The sequence below is a fragment of the Microtus oregoni genome, unplaced genomic scaffold, assembly GCF_018167655.1.
Source record: "Microtus oregoni isolate MIOR12 unplaced genomic scaffold, Mior012 000021F_ref0000039, whole genome shotgun sequence".
In the NCBI taxonomy this organism is placed as follows: Eukaryota; Metazoa; Chordata; class Mammalia; order Rodentia; family Cricetidae; genus Microtus; species Microtus oregoni.
The window spans coordinates 8,601,964-8,621,575 of NW_024543080.1; the positions used below are offsets into that span (position 1 = coordinate 8,601,964).

Genomic DNA, 19,612 nt, shown 5'->3' on the forward strand with positions numbered 1-19,612 from the left:
CATAAACTCTAACACAAACGTCACACAGGGACAGCACGGAGAAGAACTCTCATCTCTGGCTTCCTGGTGGTAGCTACAACGACGACTCTGCTGCCAACCCCATCTTGAGCCATGGCTATGGAAACCTCATTCAAAAGGCATTTCTATGTGGACATGAGTTGAGACACTGTCTGTTCCACTTCAGGCTGGTACCATCTTGTTCTAATCACTGTGTCAAAGGACTGTGGTTTTAGAAGTTACATAACTGTCCACAGCTCTACCTTTAAACCCTTCCCTACGCATCAATTTATTGCACAAAGCATTGTGTATTATATCACTAATACGGCAATGTACCATCGTCCCATGTACATATCATTTTCTTTGGAGACTTCCTGAAGGTTACTTAATTCGTGAAAATATCCGAAATATTCTTTCATCCTAATTTCTTGACCTCATAACTGGACACATGATAATAGCTAATGGATTCTCTAAGAGAGTTAGTAAACCTTTACCATATCTGATCTCTGTTGAGTCAGGCTTGGCTGCTTCTTACAGCTCAGGCATCAAGTCTGCCATCGCATCACCATACCACATATCCAGATGTGCAAAGAGCCTCAGGAAACTTATACAGCAAATGACTGTTCTAGACAAAGCCTTCCTGCTTGCATTCCAACACAAACTTCCTCTGCTTCTAATAGTATTTCTCATCTTCCCCACATCAGCTTCACCTGCCATTATCACTACTCTCTAATGACAATTTAGGGCCAGAATGACATTTCCGAGAGACATTTAAATATTAGATGAAAGCTCAAGCTGGCCCGAGAGAAGTGTGTGCAATATATCTTCTGGGAATCAATTTTTGATGGGGAAAAATCATTGTTGTATTTTATTCATTTGAGTAATTGTTTTTTAATGGATGCTAATACGTTGTAGCCTTTCAGTTTGCTTGTGGAATTGAGTATATATGTCATCCTAGATTCAAGAAAATGATATATTTTTTATTTTAGTAGCTAAAAAAAGAATGACAGTATTTTTCTCTCATTGTCCTTATTCATTATGAATGTACTATAAACTTTGAACAAGAACACCTCGTTAACAATAAAATATATGACTTCACTCTTCTATATTTGGGGGCATTTATTATATCCTTTTGCCTGGGGACATGGCCACAGTCGGAGGGCAGGTGCTCTCGCTCACTCAGACTTCACTTGTTTTCACAGCATCCAAGCAACATAAGAAAGCATTCAGTCAGAGTTGAACAGAAGCACTCGACACCCACAAATGCATAAAGTTACTTTATTTTAAGTATACATTTAATTTTGAAAAATATAAATGCTAAAATATCTCATCTTCTTCATCTCTTAATTCCATAAAAGTCACAATAGAAAGCTTCATAAAACTGTAAAATACTATGTTATAGGAATTTTAGGTTTCATATTGGAAAAAGATTATTAGTAATATATTGAAATGTTTTCTGTTCTTTATCATTTTGTTCCACCATGTTGATCTACTTCATTTAAAATAAAAAGATGCATCATTTCTCCAAAGTTAATAAAGACTTAAGAGAATAAAAATAAGACTATCTGAAAGTGCGTACTGATGGTGAGCAGTAATGTGTACGGATATGGACCAGCCCTGCAAACGGCTGCAAGGAGGCAAGTCTGCATCGCTGTGCATTGCCGGCCTGGGACAAAGTTACTTCAGGCTCTAAGGATTCACTGGGTGACATTAGCCCTGAGTTGCAGTATTTGCCTAGGAAACAGAATTCAGGATTCTTGTGTGTATCCATAGAGCACAATGAAATGAACCAGGAATAAGCTATATCCAAATCTCTGGTCAACACGCGAGTCGCCAGATTCACAGGTATTACAAAAGGGTTTTCATTTCAGGCTGCCACGAAGCTCAGTGAAGTCATCTGCACGTTCCCAAGGCTCCTCTGACAGGGAAGAGCTGCTGTCTGCTGACTGTCTCCAGTCACTTAGAGTGATGAGAGCAGACGGGGAATAGCACAGGCTAGAAAGAAGAGCATCTCAGGTTCTTGCACCAAAATCATGAAGTGGTTTGAAAAAGATTGAAGAAAACTTTGTCCCATTTCCGATCAATGCCAACCTCTGCAATATAACTCAAATGGTTTTGTTTTTGAAAGATAGTCAGCAGTCGATACATTTCAAGTACTTTAACACAGTTTAAAAAAAAAGAAACAAAAACATGGAAGACAATCATTTGCTCTATTAAACACCGATACATAGCCAACAAAGGTTTTACTCTGTGTGTGTTGTTACATGTGCCCAAAATGCACATAAGCTGAATGACTGACAGCAGACACCCCTTCTCTTAGGTGGGGGATGAGGAGGGAGGTTTTCTTTACCTCTTCTCAAGGGAGTACTCCCCAGCCCCATCCCTCAACTTTACTGGAAGGAGAAGCTGAAACAACACTGGCTCCGACACACAAAATGGTTAGGATTCCAAGTAGTTTTTGCACACAGTAGGAAAGGAACAGCATCACCAAAGGCTTCTGCAAGCCACAGGCAGGTTCAGCCCACATATCTTCCTTTGCACAGTCGGTCTGCACAACCACAGTATTCCTGGTCAACACCTCTGAGTCTTCAAGAAACATTAATCTCCAAATTCACAGCCAGGAAGGAAGGGTAGGAAGGCATTATAAAGAATCCATTGCTATATTTGTGTCCAGTTTACATAGAAACAAAACCACCCTAAAATCTGGTTAGTTATCAGCCAAGAAGCAAATTCAGCCAGATTCAGATAATGGGGTGTTTCCATGGAAATTTGGGGATCTGCTGGTTAGTGCGGGAACTACAGGAGTCATGAGAGGGCATGGTGCTAACTCTTCCTCGCAGCAAAAGGAAGGTATGACTTTATGCTCATTTCGTGAGTGCTAACCATCCACCCAGTCAAAAAAAAAAGGATTTTATTTAACTGAATCCTGAGTTAGATTACTTCAGGAACTCTCGGAAAAGGAGGAAAGGGACCATGGATCTCTAAATAAACTTGATTCATTATTAGAATATATCTGTGCGTGTATATGTATAATATATAAACATATACATATATCTCCAGAGATTTTAGAAAAGTAAACAAAGTGTCTTTGATTTAACATCAAGAAGGACTTGCCTTTACTACGCATGCCTTTAAACGTTCTACTGAGGTTTCTATCGCTAAAAAGGTAAGATTACTTACATGGTTTAATAGAAAACTAGGCAATACACGATAACCATCTTATCGTTTAATAGCTCTGGATACAAATGTGATGTAAAAATCATCACTTGAGAAGTTTACAAATACCATGTCATTTCCTGCTATCATTTCAATGATTATTTATGATGTCATTTCTGCTTAATTTCTATAAAATTTAAAGTTTTAAGATGACCAAATACTGTAAAAATGAGTTAAGATAATAGAACGCTTATCATCAAAATTTTAGGAGAACAGAATTATATTTTAGTTACTCTAAGAAATTGGGGGTCCATAAGAGCACACCACAGAACCAAAATGTGGTTCATTTCTGCTTCTCTAATTCTTTTAGTAATGCCTGACAGTGAGTGTACATTACAATTGTTGTTATACAAATCCCAAAGTGTGGATTTCATATCTAAACCGTTATTTTAATATACACTCAGTATATAATGTGACTTACTAAAAATCAAATGCCACAGTCAGTTTGGCTAATAAAGGTTAACACGGTATAATGAAACACATACATATACACACACATACACACACATATATATTCTAAGTGATCCAACCACCGTGTTCTATAAACCCATGTACTTGAGCACTTTAAACAGTCTTTGTAGGTCTATGTGCTTTCTTCCCGTTAGAGATGTGTGACGGGGCTGTTAATATTCTTATGGCTTTTGTACTGCAAATACAGACATGAACTGTATCTGTGATGTTGATGAATGTCTGAGTAATTAATAGGATATATTCACCTGAATTTCCATGAAGAATTTCTTGGCCCTTAGGAGATTTTTCAGCAGTGGTTTGGTTTTATGGAAATGGACACAAGGGGCTTGGCAAGTTTCTCCTCTGTCTACTGTCACTCTTTATCTGACTTTGCATAAGTGTGCAACGGCCACACACAGAGCTCATACACAAGCACACAAATTATTCAAATAAGGAAATCTTTACCAATACTGCATGGGGCATGGACATGCCACACACCAGCATCTGCTCCCAGCATGACCATCCCCGCCGCGTGTTCTCTCCCCAACTCCTTCACACAACAGTTACAGTTATTTTGAAGAAAGGGGAAAAAAACAGCAACCCAACAGATTCTTAGAAACATGGTGTTTTGTTTTTCTTTTAATTTGTTCTAGCCTTCTGGCTTATCCGTGTGTGTGTGTGTGTGTGTGTGTGTGTGTGTAAAAATCACATTATATACAATACAATTTTTACAGAAAGCCTGGCAGCTACAGGTAAGAGGTAGAACTACTCAAAACTATGTTTCCTGCTGCAGGAAAAAAATTCATTTTCTTTACAGTAATTAAAAAAAAGTTTTAAAAAATTGACAAAAAATAAGTTGCAGGTTAGGCCCCATAATTTAAACAACAAAATCTAGGAAGAAAAATATTCTTCAATGTACTCAACAGATAAGTTCATTAAAGGGTTAAAAAAGTTGCATAGGAAAAGGGACATTCCAGCACTTGCTACAATGATGGCAAAGGTTTCTCTACAGGGAGCCAAGTACCATTAGTGTTTTCTGCTTTTGATAACTCTAAGATCAGGGCTGACGAGCAAGGGCAGGTTGGTAGCAGCACTCTTCCAGCCTCGGGGGCTCTGTAAGCAGGAAGGGACTCAGTCTGGAGGTCAAGGGCCACTCTACCAGACAATGGCAAGCCAGTAAGCACAGCTCTAAGCTTGGGTCATAAGTTCCTTCAACAGGTTCATAAAAGGTGGTACAAAATGCTTAATACTTTTGATCTCTGCTTGACAAGGGCAGCCTCTGTGCGTGTGTCTTGAGTGACAGGGATTTACATGTCAGAGGATGCGTCTGAACACCTGGAAACGAAAGCATGATCCCCCAGGTGCTTTTTTGTGTTCTTTCTTAAAGGAAAGGGACATTATTGTCTTGATTTTACCTATGCAAGAGAGAAGCAGAGAGAGTGACTGTAGTATTCAGCCAGTGACCGAACAAAAGTTTTAAAATACGCAGACAAAAAAAAAAAAAAGAAAGAAAAAAAAGAAAAAGAAAAAAGGAAAAAAAATTAGAGCGGTTAACAACACAGCTGTCAGTTTTGAGAAAGACAAACAGGTTACAATGTAGTTTCTGTTCCCTTGTTCCTCCAGGGATAATCATTGTCTTCAGGCTCAAGTTCTAGTCTAATTTGAGGCACAGCTTTCACTGGAGTTCTAGGAGGACTAAAGCAAAATGGAAAAGAAGAAGAAGAAAAGCAATGAGTAAATACAGATTTCATCATCATCCCCGCAATGCCTATGCTCGGGGCTCCCTCAAAATCTATCGACCTGTTCCATTTGTTCCCTTCCCTTCCATGTGTATTAAGAACAGGGACTTTTAAATAAAAGCAAACTCAGGTAAAATTGCCCAAGATTTCATATTTAAAAAAAATTCTCAAAATAAAAAAAAAATGAAACTACCGTGTGCTTAATACTGTTAGAAATTGAGGGCCACGACAAGCGCCCTGAAGACATGCATGTTCCTGTTTTCTGAGATGCAAACAGGCCCTGTCATTTCAAGACCCTTGCTAAAGGGAAGGGAACTACTGAAGAAAGCTGCTAGGAAACTCCAGTCACCCTGCATGACAATGAAATCATAAGGGCTAATATGGATCCTGACCTTTAATTTAATGACACTGAAGTTTTCCATTATTCTTAAGAGTAAAGCTCAGTCTTTGCAAATGCTTCTCATCAGCAAGTCTAGGGTGACTCCTGTGTCCCCAGGTACTTTATTTAAGTCCAAGAACAAGGAATTCTGCCCATCACCCCGACTGCTGCAGCATCCCACCACACAAGGCAAACGCTGACCTTGGTATACCCAGCGACTCGAGGAAAGGAATTTTATCAGCATGATGTGTGGCGTTCAAGGAATGTTGATGATCTTTCTCCTGGAAAGACAAAAAAATAAAATAAAAATAAAAAATGAAACAAAATAGATCTTCAGCAAAAAATGTACATTAGAGTGAGTGTGAAAATCTTCATGCAAACCAAGGCACCTTTCAGAACTGGAAAGAGTAGGAAAATCAGGTTTAGACAGCATCGATGAACATTGCATCAAGCTAAGCGTGCAGGCAGTGTGATGGCGCCCAAATCATTTTCTCTCTCCCCTTTAGGGTAAGAGGGGAGTCCCTGCCATGGGGGCTAGAACATCCTTTCTGTGTCTCATACATGTCTTTGAGCTTCCATCCATGTTCAACCCCCAGTCTTGCCTAGCTGTTGCTATTCAAGAGGTAAAAAGATGTTGAAGGTGCATCCAATATAACTCCAGTTTAATCAACTCTGTTCTTCATTGGCCTACAAAGATCACCACGTCGTTAGAAAAGTTTGAGTCAAAATGGTCATATATAAGCTTCTACATCAACCATCAGTTATACCAGTAAAAGTATTTTCTCAGGGCAAACAAATAGTATATAAGTTTTTATCACAAGTCTTAAGTTCTGGACTGGCAAATTTTTTTTAAAGTAACCTTTACAGCCTTTGTTTGCCTTTAATTATCCAGGGATGAAAAATGAAAGCAGAATATGATAGAGGAACTTAAATTCTAAAAGAAACTCCTAACAAATTTCCATTGATAAGGATGGGCATAAAATTAGCTTTTTCGTAACTGATATTTACAAGTTAGACAACAAAGGTAAGACTGGTTGTTCTGTAAAAGCAGTGGGTACTCTGCCTTCAAACGGTGTCCAATGATCCTATTTTCTGGTGTTTATGTTCTTTTGTGACTCCTTCCTACACTGCTAAGTCTGCGGGCCAAGTCCTGGGCAGCTGAATCTTAGATTCTATCATGAAATACCATGGCTTCTATTTGAATTTTCTGTCTGTCTCTGGGCAGAGCCATAGCACTGTGCCATTGGAGTTCTATGGAAATGTTCACAAGCCAAGGAAGTGAAATTTCCTGCCAAAGATCATTGGTTGGAAACAGATCTGCAGCTCCAGCCAAAGCCAAATATGCAAGCTCATGAGACTCTGCACCAGACCCAGCAGCTCAACAGTTCTTGAATTTTTGAATGTCAAAGACCATGACTGTGGTGCTGGTTTGTAGTAGTTTGTTACTGAGAAATTGATAATTATATAAACCCCATATTTTATCAATAGTTACCAATTTCAAATTCTCTTGATAACCCTAACCTCTTACTGACAGAGGGTAGTATTATCCACTAGAAATAAAAGTGGTTCTGTTGTCGTTCCTATACCAGCTCAGTATCCTCTGCAGCATAGCTGGATCTAAAGGAACACATTTTCTTCAGCTGAAAGCCCAAAGCGTGACATGTTTTGGAGGCAGTTGCTTTATGCTACTGGAAAAGCTTCCTGTGTTCACTGATGTTACTACAGCGTGATCTGTCAAGCACAGGCGAAAACATGACAGTTCACATGCTATTACATGGTAGCCACCAGCTCATTACTGGAGAAAGACCAGAGCAACTCTAACTGTGAATATGAAATAGAAGGAAGAAAAACATAAATCAGGTGTATCTAGAGAGTTTTGCTAATATTTCACAACTGCTAATTTAATTGAAAGTATTTTAAATTCTAAACATTAATAATTCATTGATCCTAGAGAGATTCCAGGTATAATTTCTTTCTTTTAATCAATTAGATGATTGACTGAGACCTAAGGAGGAAAAACAGTAACAGACAGTGATGTAATGCTATATAAGTTGCAGTTCTAAATATCAGTGAGGGGGAAAAATAAATTAAAAATACGGTTATAGGTTTAGCTATTGAAAACAAAATGAACAAAAAGAACCCTGGTGATGACTTAGCAAAAAGACCATTAAATAAATATATAAGAGGTTATGGATAAAAGTAAGATGGGTAAAGCTTCAAATAAAGTCTTCTGAGAAGTGAGTTGCTTCAGTCTTCACACAGGAAAGAATAAAGACCACGTAGGAAAGAGGCAAACCGAGGGCCGTCCTAGAGGACAAGCGTGGGTTGTAGTCAGGCAAGCATGCAAGAGGTTAGTTCTACTCACTGTCCAAGGGTTTATTATCACTTAGGAAAGGCTGCTGTTCCATGATGTCCATTGGAATTTTAATACTGGGGACCTTTTCTGAGTATGGGCAGTCAGACTGTGAAAGAAATGTACAACAATTTTCAGAATGTTTTCTATCACTTCAGCCCTTCCTGCTCCCCAGTGTTTGCGCAAACCTACCACTTCATCGTTTATGGCAACTAAAGAGAAAAGCACTGGGTACCATTCCGACTGCCTAACTTTTCAAGTACTCCACATCTCTACCCATCATTTGTTTTCCTTCTGAGTTAATAGGATTGAGCTCATTGAGGCTCGAACCACAGTAAGGAGACTCCTACAGCCACACTGTAAAGTGTTCCATAGTTAGATTCTGAATCAGCAAACCACACACAACTGAACAGTGTTCCACAACTGCATTCCCAATGGCAAACTTTGTTGGTTGATTTTTGGTGGTGTGAAGTGAAAATGCTCCCTGTAAAAACAGATTAAACCCAGGAAAATTTCCAAACTATATATGGTCTTAAATTTCATGTTTTGTTTTACAATGTTCTCTGATTCTTTCTCCAGGAAAACCTTGACCCATTTTCCTGTCCAAAACAATCTGAAGACATTTTTAACAACCACTAGGAAGGAATGCACTATAGACTTTGTCTCCCTTCCTTACGTTAATACTCTCAGAAACTATTTCATGATGAAAAATTCATTCCAATTTGCTTGTGCCAAAAATAATTTTAAACATAGCAAAAAAAAATACCAAGAAAAATAAAAGGATAATCAGATAGAGAATCATAATCAGGAAAATGATAAAATTCGATAGTTAGTTGTAGAACTTCTTAAAAGCAGGCCAACTAGCCCAAAATATCATAGAGATCCATAATTATTATTTTATTTTTTAAAGTTTCAATGATCATATCAGTATTATGCAACAGTGAAATTATGGAACTACACTAAGTGTCCAATAGCAGAATCTGGACAAAAAACACCACACACACACACACACACACACACACACACACGAATACATTTTTTTTTCTTTTGGCCATAAACAGCAATGAACTCAAGTTGTTTTGAAAGAAGTTAGATGCAATTAGAGACAATCACAATAGTCAAATTAAGCCAGTTTAAGAGAAATGAATATCATAAGTTTTCTTTCATTTGTCATTTTTAGATTTTATATAGATACCTAAAATCATGAAGTAAAACTGTCTATGGAGACAAAGGGAACTAGTGGAGGAAGAAGGGTGAGGGCAGGGACATGAGAGGGACCATGCTCAACATATACTAATATAACATGCAAGAACTTTAAAAATTAATTAATTAAGAAAATCAGCATATTGATTCCAAGTCCATATTTGGACCAAAGAGATCCAATTTATGTATTAACTGAAAATATCAAGGGAACAATCTCTAATTGAGAGAAAGGGTCAAGAGAGAAGAGGATGAGGAAAAGGAATAGGGTAGGGACTGTGCAGACTCAGTAGTGTTTCTCTGGCATCGTGAGCTCAGAAATAAAAAAAAGAAATGGGTGTTTGAGTTTTTAATCTTTAAAAAAATTTAAGATAAAATCTATTGCTTATAATGAAAATTCCTTTATGATTAATATATGGGATTTTCCTTCATGACCATCCCATAAACAGAAGTCTCCTTTCAAATGTTTCCCCAAATAATAGCACTTACACCCAGACACTTGGGCAAACCAACTTTTAATTAGAGACTACTAGGCAGGCTCAAAAGTGACTGTGAGCAGATAAAATGTTGGTAAGGCATAATTCTCACAATATCTGTAATAAATATAAGAACTGTGAGTCTGGAGTCCCAGTACGGACACATGTAACCCAAGAGGCCACATCATCTGAGTATCAAGAGAGACACTTCCAATGCGTAGCCTTCAAATAATGGGGTAAACATATAGAACCGACTGCCCTGATACACTCGACACTGCCTAGCATGCTCACTGTGTATAACCAAATGCACACATCTACTGTCTGGATAGGAATGTGATAGAGAGGAGGAACAGAAATTAGCATCACCCAAGACATTTCCCAAGAACGTATTTGCAAGATGCAGTAGAAAGTGGTAAATACTATCAAAACAAGAGCACTGTGTGAGTCTGAGTCATCAAAAAGCATACCTAAGAATTCTGGGTTCGTTTAAGGAACTCATTTGATTCAACTTTTGTCATGAAAGAGAGGGACAAATTTAAGATAACCCCAAAAGGTTGTGTAATATTTTAAGTAATAGAGAACAATCCATAATATTAGCTTGCACGTTAATGATGTGCGATGATTTTAGGTTTGATGTTTGTGAGCATGAACTGAGGTCTCTATTTTAAAAATTCAACATGAAATACTGCTTTAATCATTTTAATATTCCAGCCAACCTTTTGCTTTTGTCTTGAATGGTCCAAAAATTCACTTCAAGTTTTGATTTCTAGTTAATATTCTTTTTAATATTGTTCTTTTTTAATACAGCACGCTCACCTCGGCCAGAGTTTAAACACATGTTCTGCTTTTCCTTCTTCCTCAGTGGAAAGAGAAAATCTATAGACCTGCTCTCTCAGAAGATGGATGGTGGTAGTCACAGAAGTCCCCTCAGAGCCCTTTATAGCTTAATGTGTCTCGTACATTTAGCCTTTTCTTATTGGATCAATTTATCTAAAATCCAATTCTGTCTGTTGCTTCCCTTTACTGTACTATATCCACATTCTACAAGAAGAATACAACCAGACAGCCCGATCAACTATGAACACACAGAGAAGCTCGGGTGGGAGCTCTGGCTTTGCTATGGCCAGCTGTGCACACCTAGAAAAATGACTTTAATATACATGCCCGGGCACTACACTGCACACTTTAAATGTATGTGTTCTCATTTGTCAATAATACCTCAAGCTAATGATTTTTTGGTTCTGAAAAATAAAAAGTCAATGTTTATCATTATAAATTTCCTTATCTAAAAATGTCAACAAAAAATATGCACTTTAAGGACTTGTTATGACAGCTGGAGATAAGGCATGCTGGGTTGAAGTTATGAATTAAAAATTAATTATATTCCTACTTTAGGATTGCAGGGCCACAAGCAAGCTGATGTCATAAGGATGCTGAAGATGCTGCTGCCACACCAACACCAGCAGAAATCTCCATAGATCTAGAACCTGACAGAACTGCTCACTGAGTGACACACAGTCTTCAAAAGGGAGTTGTTTGATAGAAGTCTCATTCAGAATTCACTTTGTTTGTTCACAGAATTTTAATGTGAGGCCATTATTTTCTAATATGGCTAAGTAATCCCCCCCTCAAAAAAAATCCACAGAAAGCACCATTTTAACAATCCTTTCAAAAGGCTGCTGGTTTGAGTTCTCATATTCTGTGTGCATGCTTGTGTGTGTGTGTGTGTGTGCGCACACTCACATGCATATATAAGAAAAATAAAGCCTAAATTTTCTGTGGGCACTGATTATAGATATCACACTCGATCTCAAGCATATATACTTCTATGACATGATCTAAAGAATATGAATATTTTCATTTCTCAAATTAATCACCTAACTATAATTAATCCTATAGGAGAACCATCTGGACTGTGGCACTGATGAGGATAATTCAAGAAAAAGACCTTCCCATCTTTTTTAAGAGTTATGGAGAGATAATGAAAACTATTTGCATGTAAGTACAGGGCTAATGTAGCACAGATACATGCAAACAATGTTCCCTTACGTCATCATTGTCACTATCCAAACTTCCTTTCTTCTTTTTCTTTTTCTTCTCATCCTCTTTCTTTTTCTTGTCCTTTTCTGGAATGACATCATCAAGGAAGCTGAGGTCATGCTGGGAGAAGAGGTAGTCCATACCTTTTCTGACAGCTACAAGTGCCAAGATCTGGAAATACAATAATAAAACAGGTCATGTCAGATGATGTCATAAGGATGCTGATGATGTTGTCCATCAACATCAGCAGCAAACAGGTCAAGTCAGATGATGTCATAAGGATGCTGCTATGCTCCCCATCAACATCAACAGCAAACATGTCATGTTAGATGATGTCATAAGCCCATCAGCATCAGCAGAAATCCGTACTGGTTCAGGGTCCAACAGAACTGCTTTCCCAGTGACCAACTCCTTGGGGAAGTTATTTGATAAAAATACCAGTCAAAATCCACTTTGTTTTGTTCATAAAGACATATGATTATATTTGATCAGAAAATGTATGTTTATATTCAAATCAATTAGAATGAGAGGTAATTTTTTTCTGAAACCATTTACTTGCATGTTTGGTTTTTAATAAAATTAAAAGCTTAAAGATAAAAAAAAACTTTGCATGTAATTCCTAATTATTGAAAAATTTTAAATTATACAGGTTTCTAAAAACTAGTCAATATTATAAACTAAATGTTTATCATATTACTGGTCTTTGATGAACACTTAGGAAATATTAGTTCATTTATTCTTTACAACAAATTCCAGAAATATATTATTTCCCTCTTATGCTGAGAAAACTGAAATTTATAAATGCTATGCTGTCCAAGGTTGTGATACCAGTAAACAAAGGACACAATGAGGACAGGTATCTGCGTCTTTTTACATTTATTTTATTTTTATTTATATGTGTGGCTGTGTATATATACACATGTGTAAGTACCAGTGGAGGCCAGAAGAGAGTGTCAGAACTACAGGGAGTTGTGAGCGAGAAGGCACTCTTAATTAACTATCATCAGTCTAGCCATTTCTCACGATAAGTGATATATATTCTATATTTAATCTCCTGGGGCCACTTTGTTGCTTCTGAGGCCTACAATTTTTACCTCTATATCTTTGGTTCTGTGAACTGTTCATTGTTTCATTAGGTTTTTTTATTCTGCAGACAAATACCAAGTTTCATCACATGACTCACTCTCCTGCCTTTCTTCTGTGGAGGTTCAGCTGTTCAACAACAAAAGTCACACATAGCCACTTGCCAAACGTGGGGACCTTTATCCACATTGCGCTCTTTATGGGAGGCATCCATCTCCTGAGAGAACAATAACCTCTGCCCCATGAACATTCTAAATCATTTATGAAGCTAAGGAAATCTCTGGAAAAATAACATTTTATAAAAGTAAAGTGTTTTTCTTATATTTAGTATAAACAATATATAATTTACTGGATGTATTTCAAATTTATTATGGGTATCTAAATTTTCCTTTTTTTTTTAAACAAATTAACAGGTAGGTAGAAAGAAGGCACTAACTGGTAAGTGGGAAGTCTCTTCTCATGTTCCATTTGTTTTATAGTAAGTTAATACAATTGAAGGGGGAAAATATATAAGGGACTATCATTTTAAAAAATCTTGCTTAAAAAATGTCAGTAATATTTTAAACCATTTTTCCTATGTCCCTGGGAATAAAAAGAAATACAATCAAAAACAGAAAATGCATACATAATAAAATAAAAATCCCTGTTATGAGTAAGAAGACTTTCAAAACAAAATCTGCTAAGTATATGGTACAGAAATGGTTTCCAGAATCCTAGGGATGGTGGAACAGAACTGAGATGCTGGCTTTGAGGTCACTCTTAGGTACTGTTGTTACTCTTGTGTATCAGTTTCCTCCAAGACTGAAACACTATACCTGCATGGAAGATCCTTAAACGGAATGTAAACAACTCCAAATAGTTTCAGGAAGTTCCTGAAACTGACTAGATTCACTGGGCCTCTCCCAGCCAGAGTAAGCAATAAAGCCTGAAAGACCTTCACAGACCAAAAGAGCTAAGCTTCAGAGAAGGCTCTCAGACCAACTGAGAGAGCCGGAAAGGTTGCTCTACAGCTTGTTTAACTTCTTGCACACTTCCTTCTTGCAGTGTGCTCCAAATCCCCAGCTTTGTGAGCTGTCACTCATGTTGGGGTAGCCCTTGGTGATGCAGCTGTCTTTGAATGTTTTCCATTCCTATAAGTAACCTCTCACTCATATTCCTATAAATAACCCCAATAAAACTCATTTGTTCACCAAATTGGACTTTCATAATGACTGACAGGACACTAGCCCACTTGAGCATGGCTCTGGCAAACCTTACCCTTCTCCCCCATTCTCTCTGCCTTGCTAAAAACTCTTTGATTATATTCCTAATGCTAGCCATTAAGGTCCATTCCCTTATTTGGCCACTTCCTCCTCCTGAGGCTGACTACCAAGGTCCAGCCAGCAAAGTATTGAAATCCAGCAATTAAAAGCCACCCTTGGCTCACCTAATTAAGAAGCCCAATTAAAATTAAACACCTCATCCTAACATGGGGTTTCCCCTTTTACCTTTATAAACTGCTATTTGCCTATGAGTCATGTCTATCTCCTCTCTATCCTGATGCTGTCCTTCTTTCCCCTCAGGGACAGATATCCTTATCCCCTCTCCCTTGTTCCTCTCCCTTTCTCCCTCATCCTCTACCTCCCGTAGTTGTTTCTTAATCCCCACGCTTTGTCCCTCTGAGGCAAATAAATCTCCTTTGCACTAAGACTTGGTCCTGGAGTGTCCTGAGCTAAAACTTTTTCTTTCAGGTGGTATTGGTACTTTGGTCTATGGTGGGCTCCCTATCTGGGGGTGAGCACACAAGAGTGTTGCATCTCCCCAGGAAAAGTTTTGTCACACAACATAGTTTCTTGCAAGCAATGGAATTACAATAAAGTATAAGGAGGCAAGACAAAGAGCTTGCATTTCTTCTTTGACTTTTGATTCATTGGGACAGTTACTTGCTTCACTCTTGAGTACTATCACAGGAAGACTGGAGTCCAGCCCTAGCCTTAAAACAATGAAAACCACATGAATCTATAAACTCTACTTCTTCTTATGAGCCCTGCCTTTTCTCATAAGTCTAGATACTTCTACTATTTGGACTGAAGTGTACTTTATTCTTATTTAGATTGCTTCTATTATACAATACCTTGAAAATGTGAACTGATGTGTACTGCTTGCCAGACATTGTGTTATACACTTGGCATTCATTATCAATGCTTAGAACAATAACAATGCTACCCTCCCACTGATGAGTTCATGGTGGCTAAAGGATGTTTGCTGACCAGCAGGAACTTGAGCCAGTATTTGAACTCAGGAGGGCATGATTCTACCATGGGAAACTTAAGCTCCAACTGGTCAACATGATGAACTGAAAACTAGAAAGACAGCGAAAGACTATCACTTACACGATCTGGGTTTTCCCCGCCATAATAGCTATGCGATATGCATACAGCCATGGATATAGTCATGCATACATGTGATATGCATACAGTCATGGATATAGTCATGCATACATGTGATATGCATACAGCCATGGATATAGTCATGCATACATGTGATATGCATACAGCCATGGATATAGTCATGCATACATGTGATATGCATGCAGCCATGGATATAGTCATGCATACATGTGATATGCATACAGCCATGGATATAGTCATGCATACATGTGATATGCATACAGCCATGGACACTTTCAATTAGGAAAACCTACCATGACTGGAAAAATAATAGCAGCCACTGTTGACTTGAGGATCCAGAGCAGAGCCAGGCACAACACCTGCAGGAAGGTGAAGAGATGGACTCGGCGCAGGGGGACGTGGCGCAGGTAGATGAAGTCAGGCTGATGCTTCAGGGGCATCAGAAGCAGCTTGAGACGGTCCATGAACTGGGGAGGAAGGTGGAAGAAAAGCCAACATATTATTTGAAGAGTCACCCGAGTCATTTCGGCTCTGCTTAACCAGTCCTGAGTGATTTGCATTGTGTATTTCAGGCTAGCCATGTCCTCTTCAAAGGACAAAGCTCAGCTTAGGGAGTAGGGGACATACTTTAGTACAGTCAGATCATGTTACCAGTCTTCTAACTGATCATTTTTTTTTTGCAGAGTTGTTAGCAGGCATATAAGATAAAGTGGGCACCAAGGATAAAGTTACAAAGCAAACATAAATTCTAGCTGTTCATCCTCTACCTTCTATTTCTACTCTCTGCTTCTCAACACAGAGGATTCTGAACCTATTTTGGTATGATGTACTGAAGGAAGACATCTAACTTATGCATGTGTTCCTGCCTCAGTTGTCTTATCTGAAAGAAGAACAAATGATACCCAATCTTATAAGCATTGCAGAGTTGTTCTAAAGCATCTAACCTGAAAATGGGAATGCAGAGTACACCAATAAATCCCACGTTCTTTCTCTAGGTTATCATTTGATGGGCACAGCCATATCTACCAGAGTGCTAGCATTTCTTTTTGGAGATGGGTTTCATACCCATTCCAGTGAGTCTCAAAACACCAACAACGAGAACTCAGAAACCATGTTGTGTTGAACAGAAAGAATAAGGAACAGTTAGTGACACTATCACAACCTTCTTCAGAGCTACTACCCTTTTGAAGGTTTTCCTTCTCCCTTTAGAAAACTTTTAACTATAAAGATTAGATTTCAAAGTTGGTTGTTTTTTTGTTTTTGTTTTTTTTTTGCTAAACCAAGTTTGTCAAAAGGGACTAGAAGAGAAAGAATCAAAGGAAAAGTAAGGAACAGTGGAAAGGCATTTAGGATAATAATAACACGTCAGGAGTTACACAGTTCACTAGCTGTTCCCACAACACTTCCTTCAACCATCATTGCTCTTTTCTTCTCTGTATAGACAGGCACCTCAGTTCTAGCCATTGACAAAGTTCCCTGGAACACACTCAAACAAATCTCTGATTTACACTGGATCTTTAAGGGCAAACAAAAAAATAATAACTATTAGTTTTGAGGCAACTAATGTTCATATTGGAGAAGAAAGGGTATTTTTAATGACAGACAAGAATAAAATATTTTACAAAGCTATACTTCCTAAACGCTTCACTGGCACAAATCAACTTATGCTGCCATTCACCTGGTGCGGCCCATGAAGAAGTACTTTATGATTCCTAACAAATATCCCAGTGCGGAAGAACTCTTCTCCTGGATCAAAACCAGGAATAGTGAAGGAGCTTTGCTTCGCTTTTTGGGGGGTCTGGCCATTTGCCCAGATCTATCTGACTTTAAAACCAAGTTAATACAAATGCAATAAATGAAAGCAAGGGCTGTTCTAAAGGAGTTCAAATGAATTCTTACGATGTTCACAGAACACGCAGTCTTTTCCCATTAAAGCATTACTGAGCGCTAAAAAAGGCCACAATTAACAGGGTGCCAAAAAGCAGCGGAACTTCCAGTTTCCTGCTGCCAATTAAATTAAACCTCCGCGGAGAGACAAAGCCCCTCACAATGTTTTCCCTAGCAAATGTTTTAAAAAGTGGACCAGGGCAGAAGCAGGGGCACTGGCAGGGGCAGGGCCATTGGCAAGGGCAGGGGCGGACATTTTAACTGAAGTTGTGAACAGCTGAAATTTTCGATGACAGAAATACCTAATGCACATGAATTCTAATTGTTTATTGCTGCCAAACTTTTGATCACTGAGCTTAGAAGTGTGCAACAATCAAACAAGGTCAAGAGAAAGATGAGGAAAGAATATGAGAAAAGGGAAGATGGGGAAAGGAGGGGCAGGGAGGAGTGGGGAGGGGGAGGTGGTGGTGTGAGTGGTGCAGCACAGAACACCTTCCCCACCAGATGACCCCTTGCAGGAATGAGCGTCCAGAACAGCATTTCTTGACACCGGCTAGTTTCGTTGCTGACATCAGAATTGAAAAGCCGATGAAAGATTGAGGAAGTAGAAAATGACCGTATTTTATAAAGAGTGTGTGGTTAATGATTAGCGCCTCCATCACAGATCTAGGACCATCCTTCTCTGAGACACGCGCAGCTTGCTCAGACCGCTGGAGAACCTTACCTGCACACCGTTAAGTGAGGCCACGCCCATGTACAGGAACACACCATACAAAACAGGCATGGGGATAAACTGGAAAGGAAAACAAGGGAAACGGATTTAAAACAGTGTTGCAGAGATTTAGGGAGAGGGAGAATTTAAATGGAGGTTAAACCTGAACGAAAACCCAGCATGTAACAACGAGCAGCCTCAAACTGGTTAGTGCATATAGCTCATCAACTGATAAAAGTCTAAGCTTGTATTAGAACTAAATGAAGACAAAGGGAACTTTCAAATTAATTTAACTTTTCCTTCTTTTTTTCTAATAATGAGCATACATGGCCTCGACAATACTTTTTTAATGGGAAACTGTTTGGGCTCCCTTGGCTCTTAAAAGCATTGGACTATTCAACCCAGATGTTTGTGTGGGCTATGAGGTACAGGCCAAGGTAGCAAATTGCCTTGTGCTGGAACCAACATCCTTTTGTAACAGTCTGTTGGTTTCTCCTTACTAACTTCTGCCAAAAGATGTATCAGCTTGTGAGAAAATGCCTCTCTCAGTAAAATAAACATCAAATGGCTGTCCCTTTGCTTGTCAGGACTATTTAGCTACAAACTAATAAGAAGGTGGCTTGAAAGCAGCAGGGAACACCTGGAAGCAATTAATTACACGTATGGATTAATGCGCATCTTTTAAAACTCCATTAATATTTTAATGCGTTATTTAGTAAAATATCCACAACAGCGTGAAGGGTTTTAACAATGAGAAGGACTAATTCACGTGGGCATGTTGTTTGCCTCTAGACCTGTGAAATGCTAGTTGTCACACTAGGGAATCAAGCAATATGCTAATTCTGAGAAATCTGTCCAGATGACAACAGGCATCAGCCTTGGGTTTGAAAAGAAGTTCCAAAACCTAAAGGACTTTTCAAAGCTAAAATACAAAACCAGAAACGTGATTAAAGTCAACCAGCAAATCCGCGTGTGGGAGGCCATTATAACCAGCAGACAGAGTATTCCTTTAAGGTAGAATTTTAAAACTACTGTGTGTATTAAATGAAGCATCATTTCTAGAACCATCTTATTGCAATTCCCTGATTCTGCTCTGCCTGGGACCCTCTGGTCACCATTGAGAACTGGTGAAGTCTAAAATGAACCGCAGCTGCCTCCAGTTATTACCGGTTAGTTACAGAAATGGTCAAAGTTCAGTAGGGAAAATACACATTTCTACAAAACCGCCAAGTGTTTGCTCGAAAAAGGATTAGCAATTCTGTCGGAACTCATTTTAATCTTGAGCTCAGAAAAGAATGAAAAAGAAAAGGAACCGAATGATGAAGTGGGTAGGAGGACCACGCTGGCAGGCAGCCAGCTTGCTGCAATACTGGGCAGTGACCACAGAGCGGTAGGCACATCACACTCAAACCACCTGGCCTCAAACACAAGCCTCCAAGTCTTTCAGCATATGTGTGCTTATGTTAACTCATGACTCTCTACGGACGTTTTCCAAAGATAAAAAAAAAAAAAGATGCGTAAATGATTTAATTTATGTCTCTGATCATTTTTAAGGCACCTATTTTCCCTAGATATGTGATGATATTTTTTCATTTATTATTACATTTCTAATGCTCCAAGTAAAAAAAGGAGGAGTAGATGCAGGAAAAAACAGTTGATTCATGGGAAACTGCTTGGGTTTCTTCAGTAG

At 38.6% G+C, this 19,612-nt stretch overlaps 1 protein-coding gene across 4 annotated transcripts in view; it reads right to left on the reverse strand.

Moving 5' to 3' along the window:
• Positions 1-1,261: 1,261 nt before the first annotated feature.
• The window catches only part of Slc4a4 (solute carrier family 4 member 4), a 331,040-nt gene continuing 312,689 nt past the window's right edge, over positions 1,262-19,612 (reverse strand). For 2 of the 4 annotated variants that reach the window (XM_041671196.1, XM_041671198.1), the window contains 6 exons: positions 17,935-18,003; positions 15,617-15,790; positions 11,860-12,021; positions 8,147-8,243; positions 5,983-6,062; positions 5,222-5,358 (listed from right to left, as the gene is read on the reverse strand). In XM_041671196.1, coding sequence (XP_041527130.1) covers positions 6,019-6,062; positions 8,147-8,243; positions 11,860-12,021; positions 15,617-15,790; positions 17,935-18,003 — 546 coding nt within the window. In that variant the 3' untranslated portion in view covers positions 5,222-5,358; positions 5,983-6,018. Of the gene's footprint in view, positions 5,359-5,982; positions 6,063-8,146; positions 8,244-11,859; positions 12,022-15,616; positions 15,791-17,934; positions 18,004-19,612 lie in introns of all 4 variants that reach the window. The other 2 variants (XM_041671195.1, XM_041671197.1) reach the window with 1 other exon arrangement.